This window comes from Dipodomys ordii, unplaced genomic scaffold, assembly GCF_000151885.1.
Source record: "Dipodomys ordii isolate 6190 unplaced genomic scaffold, Dord_2.0 Scaffold1, whole genome shotgun sequence".
NCBI lineage: Eukaryota > Metazoa > Chordata > Mammalia > Rodentia > Heteromyidae > Dipodomys > Dipodomys ordii.
In genome coordinates, this window is record NW_012267217.1 from 47,888,535 (window position 1) to 47,902,204 (window position 13,670).

At 35.6% G+C, this 13,670-nt stretch overlaps 1 protein-coding gene across 3 annotated transcripts in view; it reads right to left on the reverse strand.

The window, feature by feature from the left end:
* The window catches only part of Ikzf2 (IKAROS family zinc finger 2 (Helios)), a 157,053-nt gene extending 143,496 nt beyond the window's left edge, over positions 1 to 13,557 (reverse strand). The window contains exons 1-4 of one of the 3 annotated variants that reach the window (XM_013011005.1): positions 13,346 to 13,557; positions 11,831 to 11,935; positions 10,265 to 10,313; positions 9,345 to 9,449 (exon numbers count right to left, since the gene is read on the reverse strand). In XM_013011005.1, coding sequence (XP_012866459.1) covers positions 9,345 to 9,449; positions 10,265 to 10,298 — 139 coding nt within the window. In that variant the 5' untranslated portion in view covers positions 10,299 to 10,313; positions 11,831 to 11,935; positions 13,346 to 13,557. Of the gene's footprint in view, positions 1 to 9,344; positions 9,450 to 10,264; positions 10,314 to 11,830; positions 12,023 to 13,345 lie in introns of those variants that run through there. The other 2 variants (XM_013010996.1, XM_013010987.1) reach the window with 2 other exon arrangements.
* Positions 13,558 to 13,670: the final 113 nt, after the last annotated feature.

Sequence of the window (13,670 nt, forward strand, 5' to 3'; positions counted from 1 at the left end):
GGAACACATATCTTTGACACTACAAATTCTTATTTAAGCAGCCAGATTGCCAAGCTTTAAATAATAAGTGAATTATCTCAGCAAATTGTTGTTCCTTATTCTTTTTTCCCCCTTTCATTTTTGTAGAACCAGAGATCCAGGGTTTGAATTACTGGTGTCAAACTTAATGGACAGGTGCTCTAAAACCTGAGACATGATTCCAAACTGGCTTTTGCTGGCTATTTTGGAGATGGATTTTAGTTTCCTTTTCTTCCCTGGGCTGGCCTTAAACCCAACTCCTCTATATCTCTACTTCCTGAGTAGCTAGGATTACACATATGAGATATGGTAACTCTTTACAACTCAACCAGAAATTCCCAGTGTTAGTTCGACTAAAATTACAACTTCAAAACATCACCAAGCCCTACATCTGATGTCTCGATGATAAGATGTAGGTTGAGATGATATCGTCAGGTGTAACAGCTTTGATGATAATAAGAGAGCAATGACAAAATGTCAAAGGTGTAGACACCCAGAATGTTAATGTATTAAAACGTGACTTTACGCTGATTAATTATATGCTCCTTGAAATATCTGGAGTGCATATGAAAAGTTAATTGAAGCATTTCATCATGTGCCTGCTACTAAAAACAATTTTAAGTAATAGAGAATTTGCTTAAAATTATAAGTAGATAGAATTCAATCGGTAAATTCTCCATGTACCACATATAGTAGTATAATGCAGATGACAACAGTGGCTGCAAGAAAATCACTACAATAATATTACCTTGGATTTACTGAATATGATGGCATAGGATCAGAAAACTTAAGGGCTTTAAAAAAAAACTTATAGATCCCTGGGGAACAACTTCTTAAACTGCTGATGACCTGAATCACCTGGCAAACAGGTCTGTGTATGGATGCATATATGGTAATAATGGTTAAGGTAGTCATTAAAAGAATTATAAGACTGTTAGAGTTAAGCTATTAAGAAAATCAACATTTAACAAACTTGTAACATAAATATAAATCACATTAAAGAAAAGGAATGTATTCCAGGCCAGCAAAAACAGTTGCAAACTGATTCTCTGTTTTAATGTAGGTTAAAGACTGAATCCAGAAATTAGCCAAGGAAGGTAAAAAATAAACGAAAATCTCAAGCAGACTAGACCTAAGGAGTCTAAATCTATCCCATTCAAGGGGAGAAAAGGATCTGGACTTCAAACCAATGAAAACTGCAGCTTCTGTTATAATGCTGCATATATTGATTTGGGCATTAAACATGTGAATTAGATAACTTTTTAATTGTTCAGATTCTGCTCACCAAATGATCTTCACTAATTACCTACATAAATTTTCTCAAGAGCAAAGGAATCTGGTTATGCCAACTATAGTGACCCAGACCCTAAGTTAGTTGCTTAAAGTTTTTAGTTTTAACCAAAGTATAAACATAAATTGTCATTCTGACTTGAAATGTCAGTTTTGTAAACTCATTAATTTGAGTCATCTCCAATAAAAGGATTCACTTGAACTGTACCACAAATCAAGTACTGAAACTTGGAAAGATAAGGACTAAATCTGGTATTATATGCGAATTCGTTGTAAGATATCCTATGGGAACCTACCTGGATAGCTAGTTGCCCTTTTACCTATGTCATTATGCATTTGCATCTTTAGATTTATAAATGTGAAAAACACTTGAGAGGTAAACCATGAGAAGCAAAAAATGTACCTATAATGGACATATATCATAGTGTTCACAACATGCCTATTTATCCCTAAATGCTATAAGCAGCATTATGAACTCACATAAAATATCAATTCATTTGGATCTTTGAAGATAACATCCTTCTTTTCAAAATACCCCAAACATATGTTTGCACTCAAACACCAGCAGTGCATCACACAAAGTAAGTGCTCAATAAATATTTGCTGGATCAGTGATGCAAAGATGAAAAATAGCTCTTTAGAGAGTTCTGAATCTCCACATACAGAAAAGCTCAGAAATATGTCCATCATTAACATTCAGTTGGCATTTGATGATGTCTTAGGTAATTAGAGCTTACTTTTAAAATGAAATTCTATAATAGATATTCTAAGATAGCAGGTATGTTAATTAAGGTGTTTACTATAATACTTTCCCCAATACATAATTTTGCCAATGTGCACAATACTAACATTTTTCAAAATTAAGATTTTTCCCAAATCATCTTAATATTATATGTATTTATGTGTATGTGTGTATATACACATAGACATATATATAAATGTCTGCGTATTTATCTCAAGATTTTCAAAAATGCTCCAAACTATATTACTAATTTTTTTTTACTATTTAAGTGGCAAGAGGCTGGTATTTAGCTAACAAACTATTTATGAATATAACATCTTTATTTATAGAGAATGGGTTATATAATAAAAACGAATCATTAAGAGTAGAACAACAGAAATATATAGTATATATTAGACTTATTACATTTTAAAAACAAAACCATAAAATTATATTAAAAATACTACAACAATTTTAAGGAGAAGTGGTAGCTAGTATAATTTATTTAAAAAACAGAGAGTCAATCTTATAAATTAACTCAACTTTTGAAACTAGCATAAAGAGAATCCATTAAGCAAAGGATTTATTAAAGCATGTGCATATCTATTTTGATATCAAATTTGATTTAATGGGGATAATTGAGGAAATAGGCCACCGATAAAATGCTAATAATTACTAAGGGTTGAATTTTTAAGAAGTACTAAGTTATTTTAAAAGCAATACAGGAGCAATGCAATGGAACAGAAGCTATATACTAGTTTTGACTTGTTAGGAAAATTCACAACTTCAATTTAGTTTTTCTACCTACTGTTGCTATCTCTTTCAAAAGCCTACCTTACAATGCTACATAGTATCATAAATTAAACCAAGTTTTTTCCTGGAAACTTGTTCCATTATTTCCTTTCTTTGCTGATGAAGCCTAGCACCATGCAGCCACTAATTTAGGGCTCAATATCCTCAACTTCCTCTAGTCCTTAACTCTAAATTCTGTCCATTGTAAAATGTTACCCAAATCCTTCTCTTCCTTTTTATCCCCACTATAGTTAGCTCTCATTACAAACCCTGATGTAGGTAATTCAAAGTTTAGCCTGCTTTCTATCCCATCCACAATCTTTATCACGACTGTGTAATTAATGTAATCCATATCAATCAAAAAATTGAAGTTACCTGCTCTGTGGTCACTCTCAGCTCTCCTGACAATGAAAGCCAAGTTCCCTTTTATACAGTAGAGTCTACCATCCTGCCCTCATAAACTCTTCAGAATCATCTTTAGCTTCTAATTCCTACAGGACAACCTGCTTAAATTTCCCAGAATACGGTGTTATTTTAAAATTCTCATTTTGAGTATACCATTTACAAAAGATGTATTCAACTTTTCTTCTAAATCCTTGAGGATTACTACTTCTCAGATGAAGCATTCTCTCCCTCTAGAACATATCCCCAAACTGGTACCACCTCTCAGCCCCAAAATATCATGATAATGAGCTTATTACAACTGTTCAGATATCTGTCTGTCCTGCCAAAGCATGAGCTCCTAGAAGACAAGTATGGCCTCCCATTAGATTCCCTTCCATGTACCTGGCACAAAAACATTTGTTGAATTAATCAACAAGAATGATAAAATAAAATATCAAATGCCTACAATGAATAATCATTTTAAAATCACTTCAAATTTGAAACACTTAAACTAGTACTCCCCGCCCCCACTGGCCCGCAATGCACAAGTAACAACAATGAGGCCTACAATTTAATTACATAAGGACTTGAGGTACTCTCAAAAGCATCAAGTGAGATTAAATTTTAAATGGAAACTCCCTGGGAATGAACTGATTCTCCATATACCCAGGCTACTCCATCTTAATGACTGGTGTCCCGGGAATACCAAGGATAAGCAATGATTTTCTTTGCATGGATTCAAAACTTTATTCAGGACTACTGAGATCCAATTTTTAAAAACCCAATATATAAAGACAGACTCCTAATATATGTTTTAACTCCTGATAGACACTTTAAATAACAGCAGATTTATTTTCTTCAACTTTACCCTAAATTATCAGAAATCCTTATCCCTATTCTATGGATCTATGCAGTAAAAAAAATCAAGAACAAAAGAACTATATTTCAAGCAAATCTGGATCTGAAAACAAATTGTTTTCTTATGAGTCACAGGTTTATAGAAAATGACGATTCTGAGTGATAGCAGTAGTGATTATTTATCAGGTTTTGGATGGTAGGAGTTTGTACTGGGCATTTTCCATGTACTGTCTCATTTAAACCTCACAAAAGCCAACTGGGGCCAGTATTGGTTACTTGCAAATTACTGATGAGAAAATTGGAGCTAAGAAATTTATGTGAAGCAAAATGTCAAAGTTCCACACAAGTTAGTAGCAAATCAAGAATTCTAATGCAGGTTGGTGTAAATCCCAAGTCCTTTATGACCCTCAGTGTTCCGTTACAAAATGAAGAAATTATCTACCTCCCTCAAACAACACAGAAAGCATTTGGCATACTTCACAGTATTCTAGGCTCCCTAAATAAATTATGCTTGCTCCTTGAAATTGAGTGGTGATTACAATGTTTATAGTTAAGGGGGAAAAAATTCCTAAATACACCTTACCTATTTAAAAGCAGAGATATTCTTAATCTCAATTAATCCAAAAAAGGAAAGTAGTACCAAATTCCAAATTATATGCATTATATAAGTACATATATAAGTACTACTAAATACACACACATGCACATATGTGTATATACACATATATGTGTATGTATACATATATATTTATGTACGTATCAATTTATCCTAAGCTAGAAGAGAGAAGAATATTGCATTTAGAGATCTTAATTCATTATAGCTTACTGAAAGAATAGCAATAGAATCTAATCTATTATGTTACATCAAACGAAAAAGAAGTACTTCCATCAGGAAAGACAGATTTGGACAAATACAGATGAGAATAACTTATAGTACATTGCTTGTTTTGTTTTTGTTTGATTTTTTAAGACAGACCTCACTTCTAAGCACCCTAAAAAGACAGTGGTCATTTCTGGAAGGAGGCTCAAAAAATGTAGCATTATGCTGTTGATTACTTACATAAATGTAGGCTTCCATTAAGTTTCCTTTTCTCCTTTCTTTTTCTTTTGATACACAATCATCGTGATATATTCTGATAGCTGTGAAGGAGACTAATCAAACTTCGCTGTTGTTTTAATTTTTCAATAAGAACTAAATGTAAAGTACAAATCAAATCACTATGATTCCAAACAGAGTCAGCTCTTACATCAACTCCATCTGGTGTTATATTAGGGTGTGTCCATGGAAATCCAACCAAGAGTGACTGCCAAACTAAGCTATAGAAGACAACTCAGAAAGCCAGTGAGTCCTATAATATAAGCTGTATTTTGAAAAGAGCATTAGAACAAGGCTTGACAAGATTATCTGATATCACTCCACCCTCCTAACAACACTGCAATTTCTTTAATACTACTTTTTGTCAATAAAACATCGGTCTGTGTTCAACACAGCAGATGCCTTCAGAGGATGGCATTGTTGAGACACCAGTTATCTAATCCACAAGAGAATATCCCAGCTTTTTGTCCCAACCCTGTGAACATGGTCTTTCTGCTAAGATACCAGTGAAGTCAATTGGTTTCTTTAATCCTCCATTTCCACCTATGAGAAACAGAAATCATAATACATTTTGGCTTCTCAATGCTCTAAAAATGGAAAGTAGGAAAGAAAAAAAAATGAAGGTGAAGTACTATGAAAAGAATACACTAAGATTCTCTGACCTGATTACTGGTCAGAGTCTTGCAAAACTAGAATTACTGCTTTTCCAATTCTCTACATGCCACCTGGCCATCAAACAACTGATAAATAATAGTGACTGCATAGCTGATCCACATAAGAATTTTAAAGTAATGGAAACAATTCTGTATCAGGATATACTTTTTAAATACTATTGAAATAACTTTACCTACAAAGAATAGTGACTTATTGGCACTATAAAAGTAGGTGTAAGACAATTATGATTATTTACAAATTTTAAACTTTAAAACATTTTCAAAATAGTGATCTCCAGATGAAGAACAGCTTCAAACTGATATTGAAGCATCTATACAAGAACTGAAAATAAGCTAACTCACAAACACAAGGAATCACAGAGTAAGCTTCATCTTAGAGCCTGAAACACAATATGAATTATTTTTATATTGTTCTGTCTGAGCTGTCTATCTCAGATTCTTAACCTCCAGAATTCTATTTTTAAAATCACTTAACACTGTGTATTTCCAGTAGCCATCAAGGCATATGCTGTCATCTCTGACACGGAACATTGTCAGCAAACTCAATATGGACACTAATGATCTCTGGCAATAGTGCCCAACCTCTTCTCAAAGAGCTCTTCATTCAAGAAGAAAAAGTCAAAAGTTCTATAAGAAAACATGTTCTAAACTTAAGAAGTAGTCATTATACAATGTTAAGACCACTAATACCTCTTCTTTGAAGGTTAGTTATCTAACACACTGAATTTTAAAACCCCAAACTGTCAGGCATTATAACATTTTCAGCTCTCTCCCAAGTCACCAATACTCTATTCTAGCAATGTCAAATAATGATAGCTGCTGCCATTATTTTTTTTACACAATAGCTGGGAGCAAGTTGTACAGATGTCCTTCATCTTAGACTAGTCAAAAAAATACCCAAAACAAATGTTTGGGACCTGATAGTAATGCTGTCCACTATCCTAAAGCCAAAATAAATGACTATTATACATTGCTCATTCTGTCCATAAAAATCTTATGGCCAGAATATCAGCTTAAAAAGTCAAAGGTTTTTACTCATTTTATTTTCTTCTGAACTAGTTTCAAATAATTCTTTACCCTCCACACATAGACCTCTCCTTCCTGCTACTAGAAACCACCTTATTCTATTCACATTTACTTTTGGCTTTAATCACAATTCCATTTTGCAAGCAGTATATATCTCCAGGAGGTATATTTGAAGATATTGTTGAAGTGTAGAAAATACATTATTTTCACTTAATAAAGGCAACTGTGTGAGTGTGAAAAGGAGTAAGCAAAACCAGTAATCTCAGACACAAGTGATTTTTCAGGTCCTATAAACCCCAACATAATTCCAAGTCACAACAATAAAAAAATCTGCCTAACTAATTCTAGATCCCTGTTCTAGTTAACAGACAAGAGTCCCTCTAACTCTATTGGCTTAGCCAATCTAAAATGCTGATATTCTCCTAGATCTAACAGAGAGGAAAAATGGGTATCTTCTCCATCTAACACCTAAGTGGGTAACCTAGATACTGTAAATAGAGGCTACATAAAGGATGCAACAGACAGCTCTAAAGTAAGAGCCAAAATATTTAACCTGCAACTCCTTGGAAAAGAACTTGAAAACACTTGCAGTTTAGCCAAAAATGGTACTAATATGGAACTGCTACAAGCTAGTAACCCAAAACAACAACAACAACAAACTCCTTACCAAACTTAAGTTTGCTGTTGTTGGGTGAAAAAAGCTTTGCTGTCCAAATGTTCTTATTTGTTCCCATTAATTATGCCTATACTTTTCATTATTTATTATCAGAAGATGATTGACCTGCCTTTCTGAAGCAAGTACTTAGAAAAGCAGAATCAAATTCACAAATACAAGAGGAAACTAATTAACAAGCATTTTTCTGATGGCGTTCTAGTGCTGGCAGGAATTGAGAATCAAGTCTCTAAATTACACACTACTGTATGTTTCTAAAGCCAATAACTAAATATTTAACCAATAGAAACCGCACAAAAATCAATCTTAACTCATTATGACATTATATGGAAAAGTCTCTGAGATATAAAAACATATTCTATTAATGTCTCATAATATCAAATGTAACTATTGTGTACAGTACAATAGTATAACTTATCAAATCAAGAAAAATGATAAATTAATGCTAAAAGATCCACAAGATTAATGGCACGATCTATTCGCTCTTAAGAGATTATCTGTATACTGCGGCATATATTCACTCAATAACTATATAAGCTTGTCCTTTCTACATGATCAAGGAATTTAAAGGACTGCATCTAGGATGAAATTTTCAGGTTTCCCATTCATAAAAAGAAAGGTTTTAAATAAAGTAAGTTCAATGAGTTCAATCATGATTTCAAGGAAATAGCTAAAATTACTGAAAGTTAATGAATTGCAAAATGAGTTCAAGAGTAGTTTTTATACTTTGCTTGTAGTTCAGTTTTTATTAATTACACAGCTTGTGCATTTACAGTTACTTAGGTTGGGCTGTAAGAGAGGTAAATGGAAAGGAAAAGTTCTCTAGGAAAATCAAAGTATTCTCCTAACCAAGTACATAATTCAGTTTTTTTAATTGTTAAAGCTCCAAAAAATAGGAAAAAGTATATTTATTTCACGTATAACCTCAAATAGAAAAGTTTCAAATTTTAAAAATCTGCATATAAATCAGACATCTTTTCTATATAAGAATATAATATGTATGAAGTAAATTGCTTTGAGAAGGAATAAGAAAGCACTTGTGCTTGCTAACTAGTTTGATAAAAAAACATTTTAATTAAGAGAAGACAAACTATAGTCTTAATAAATAAGAGTATTTTATCTTCTGTCACAGAATATACATTTTTCTTTTTATTTCACAAACATGTTATACTACTACACCAATGAATGACCCTTTATCAAAAATAGCAGCCCAAACTATCTATTCCTGCAAGCCAAAATCAGGCTTCTAAATTTTTTCAGTCCTTTCTGGACAATCTTAAACAAAAGGCTCTCAACACTGTTAAAGAAATGGATATAAATGAGTTCCATAAATAGTCAATTATACTTTACTTCCAATACTTTGGAGGAAAAAAATCATGTCTTTTTTTAAAGGAGGAAGTGCCACTAAATTTTACCACTGATTGTTTGGTTTTGTATAAAGACAATACAAAATTCATTTTTTTCTAACATACTAATAGTCATGTGCAAGTGACATGTTTCCATATCTTTCACCCAACAACAGAAACAAATCCAGACAAAAACCTGACAAAACAACCACCAGCAAAGCCTGACATTTCTTACCTGATACAGGTAAGCACCAGCTCCCAAATGCCACCTTGGGATAGTTCACACTAGTAAGCAGATTCATGTTTTATCTCACTTAGAAAGAACGGGAATAAATTGGTATTGTTCTTTCCTTAGCAAAATCTATAGCAGTAGCTATAACACAATGTGAGCAGACCCCACAGATCTAACCAAATTCAAATCTGTCTCCAGAGATATAGGGAAAAAAATCATAAAATGCAGACTTACTGCTTGTCATGTGACTTGGAGAGGCATGCTGTCCATTGGGTGTGCTTGAGGTGAGGTCAATTGCCATGTTGGAGTGCTCTCTTTCAGGTGAAAGCTCATTGTCACCTGTTTTCACAAAAGAATACCTTTTGGTTTCTACTCATCATAACATAAAATCTAATTACTACATTTTCTGCATTCACACAGTGGCATGCATTGACCAAGTTTTTTAGTAAAAACAATTTTCTCCCTCACAGAAGCGATAAAGAAATACTTCTTAGAAATACATAGTAAATGAATGAAATGACAGAAAGTTACAACTAAAAAACAAACAAAAAACACACAAAACACATAAATTTACTGCCTAACACACTCTTACATTGTCAAAGAGAAGGAAATTAATACATAAAGTATCTTTTAGTTAAAAAAGGTAAGTTTTAACCTGTGCTTTAAATATTTAATATAAAGTTTCTATAATGAGCATTTTCCGAAACGCTATTAGAAAGCTAGAGGTTTGAAAAAGAGAGTTTGGTAGTGTACACATACACATACACACACACACACACACACACACACACACGTTTGAAGCTAATTCTTTCACATTATGCATCCAGAAAAATTAGGTTACAGAGTAGCAAAAATGTCATACACACCACACCAGTAAATATACACATAGCCTAACATATTTTAAATTTAAAGTAACTGGAAAAAACAGTCAAGTAGAAAAGTGTTTCTATGCTAAGCCACGAGTGATTTCAATATTCCCCTTAATTTTACAATTTCTTATTTTGCTTCTGTGCAGTTGTTCCCTCAAACTCATTTAAAGTAAAATTATGAATAAGAGTACGAAATGCTTAGTAAAATCTTTTAATTCAGACATTAAAATATAAGTGATATGAAGCTAACATTACAATAACAAATTAATAAAAATGAATACTTACATGTTATGTAGCCATCAATAGTCTCTGTTTCCATAGTCAAAGTGCAGTACTGCAAGACAAAAGATTAAACCCTTCACACAATGATTCCTTTCCCGATACGCCATTAAATTCTTAACTTATTTGAAACTCCAAGCAGTTAGTGAAGGTTGTTACTGCAACCTGTGCCCAAGAACCATACCACCAGTGTACTGTATGTGCTCATTTGCAAGTCACTGAACTCTTTCTGCAAATGATCTGATTCCTGCTGAGATAGGATAGGGAAGGTAAGTGTGCTGTGAGATGGGCTGGGGCAAGAAAGGAAGGGCTCTGCTCATCAAAATGTACTTGTTTTAGAGGAAAAAATAAAAATATGGGAAGGGTAGACCTGAAATTTGCCACCTTCGACCAGGATTTAAGTAGTTTTTAACCATTCACCACTTCCTACAATCACACTACAGTTTGAGGACTTCCCAGTATACAGATAGCTCTATTCACAATTGTTGCAAGTTGGTTCATCATGTTCTAACGGGGAGGGGGAGAACAAACAAATATAAGAAAACAAAACAAAACAAAAAACTTAGTGCCCAACTCTGTCTTGAAGACTCGGAAGCAGTTGGCGAAGTCTGACTTGAAAAAAAATTGACCTTTTTTTTCCCCTTCCTACTCCAAGTTCTGTGTAAGCACCTGTCTAGTGTAAGTTTAATTTCCTGCAAGACCCTGGTTGGATAGGAATGCCAAATCTACTTAATGCATTCCAATTTTGAGAATTTCAGAAACTTTTGGCTGTGTAGGAAGGAATCACTTTTTTCCCCCTCCAAGTTGGGGAGATGATTTTCATGCATGAGTGACACAAAACAGAACTTAATTCTCAGAAACAAAAGTAAATTGCATGAGATGACACCCCCCCCCCAGCTTTGATTCACAAGATCAATAATCTAACTGTATTCTGTGAAGGAAAAAGTTTAAGAACTGACAAGTCTTGAAGAGAATTTTTACTTATTTTCCCCCCTTTGGCCCCGGTCCTTTTTGCCTTTAGTTGCAAAACTCTCACTGCCCCAGCAGCTAAATTATTCACAATGAGCCATTTCTGTATTGATCGCCAAGTATATTTAGCCCTGGCTCCTGGAATTTCTCCATTACTTACTGGAAAACAGGCAGCTTCACTTCTTGTCTCCAAAACCACTTCCCTTCTCCCTCCCCTCCCCTTCTTCACCACCACTCTCCCTAACACCCCCCCCCAAAAAAAACTTTCTTCCTTCATGGAATAATCAGATCAAATTCCTAACTCAGTCACTACATAGCACTTAAATTTCAACCTGCTGTATGGTTATCAAATTCTTTCAATTATGATTACATAAGGCATTCAAGAAAGGGATCCGTAAAGTTTCCAAAGGGGAGCATTAAAAAAAAAAAAACCACGCACAATTGAGCTTATCTCTTTAAAAATGTACACATTTAACACACAGAGATCAAAAAGAAAGAAACGTCAGAGAGAAGTGAAAGAAGTCTGCCCCATCAATGAAATGGTTATTAACCCTCGGAGAAGGAAAGAAAGGAAAAAGGAGAAAGAGAAACAAATGTACATACAAAAGAAATTGTCCTGTGATTAAAAAAGATTCATCACCATTTCCAGCTCTGTCGGGAGATCTCAGCTTCTTCTAACCCCTCCAAGAGGGAGGTGACAATGTCGTGCTGAAGATACACGGAGAGGGAAAGAAAGAAGTTTCTTGGGTTCCCCCTTTCTCTCTTTCCCTCCTTTGCCCCCTCCAAGCCAAGCCCCCTGCAGAGTTCAAGGCGAGGAGGAAGGAAAAAGCACTTTACAGGTGGGTCATTCCGAGCCCCAACCCAGCAAACAGATCGGCTGATAAACAAAACCAAGGAATCAGGGAGAAGAAACAGCCCCCCCCTTCTTCTTCTACTTCTTCTTGTTCTTCTTCTTCTCCTCCTCCTCCTCCTCCTCCTCTTCCTCTTTCTCCTCCTCCTCTTACTCCTCCTCCCCCTCCCCCTCGTCCCTTTGGGATGGTCTAGTAGGAAAAGTCACTCAGGAATGGCACCACGTACTTTCAGGAAAGAGGAAAAAAGAGAGACAGAGAAAGGGAGGGAGAGGGAGAGAGAGAGAGGTCAGTCAGTGCCACAGCAATGCGATTAACAAGAAGAGAAAAAACTTGATCCACCGGTTCCTTAAGAATCGACCAAAAGCTAAGACAAGAAAACTGAAAGGAAAAAAAAAAGGGGGGGGGGGTAGGAAGGGAGGGACAGTCAGGCAGAACCCAGCCAGGGAACCCAGGCCAACTTCACAGGACTGCTTTTGGCCTCTGGCAAAAAAAAAAAAAAAGAAGAAAGAAAAAGAAAAAAATTAAAGAAATAAAATTAAATCTTAATTCCATCGCTTTCGCCCATACCAGAGCCTGTCAAAGTGATTTAACTGCTGCCTTTTTACATGTGTCATACCAGGGTTTTTTTTTTAGTGTGTGTGTGTGTTAATCCCAATAGGATCTGCATTTCTACCTTCTATCTAGACAGCTGCAATTTATGCCAGGTTATCCGATCTTTCTTCTTGGAATTCAAGTTAAAACAAAGCAAAAACAAGTCTAAATCCATGACAGCTACACCGATGAGAACTGACTAATCGATTCACATCCCAGAAACAGATGACCAGGAGAGGCGGAGGATGATACACACGAAGGAAGAGGACATCATCTTCAACCCGATTTCCCTGAGCGTCCTTTAACCAGAAATCATGATCCTAATCAGAATCACAACCCAACCCTCCCAAAGGAAAAAAAAAGCAAAAAAAAAAAAAAAACACCCACCCTCTGTCATTACTACTACTATTATTATTCTTCCTACTGGTTAACAGCAACAAGTCATTTGATCACATCACAGAGCAAAATCGCGATGCCACATTAATTACACTTAACTTTGAAAACACTGCCCCCCCCCCCGCCCCAGCCTCCGGCTCGCAAACCCATCCACAAATGCACGGAATCGGCCGGGAATCCGAAGACCAACGCCACCGAGCTGTCCTTCCCCACGCCAGGAACAGGAGAGGAAAAGAAGAGAAAGAAAGAAAAAAGAAGGGGGAGCCAAGCGGAGATTTACCTCAGCAGTGCATGCAGTAAAACAATCCCATCACCCTTTTGTTTGTGTTTACTGTTAGTGTGTCCTCTGTCTGTCTGTCTCTGTTCCTTCTGTCTTTCCTGTGCCTAGCGTGTGTTTGTGCACTGCAGTGGGTGGTGGAAACTAAGGCAGTGGATCTGTAGCTAAGGGTAATCCTGTTTTTACTTCCTCCATCTTCAGCGAGGAGCAGGGTTAGCCCGGGACAGCTGGTCAAACCCCGAGAAACCGATCCGGCGGAGCCCGAGCACATCTCTCCCCCGCCGGCCGGGCTCGCGCAGACGCCCGCGGGCGGAGGGCGGGTGGGAGG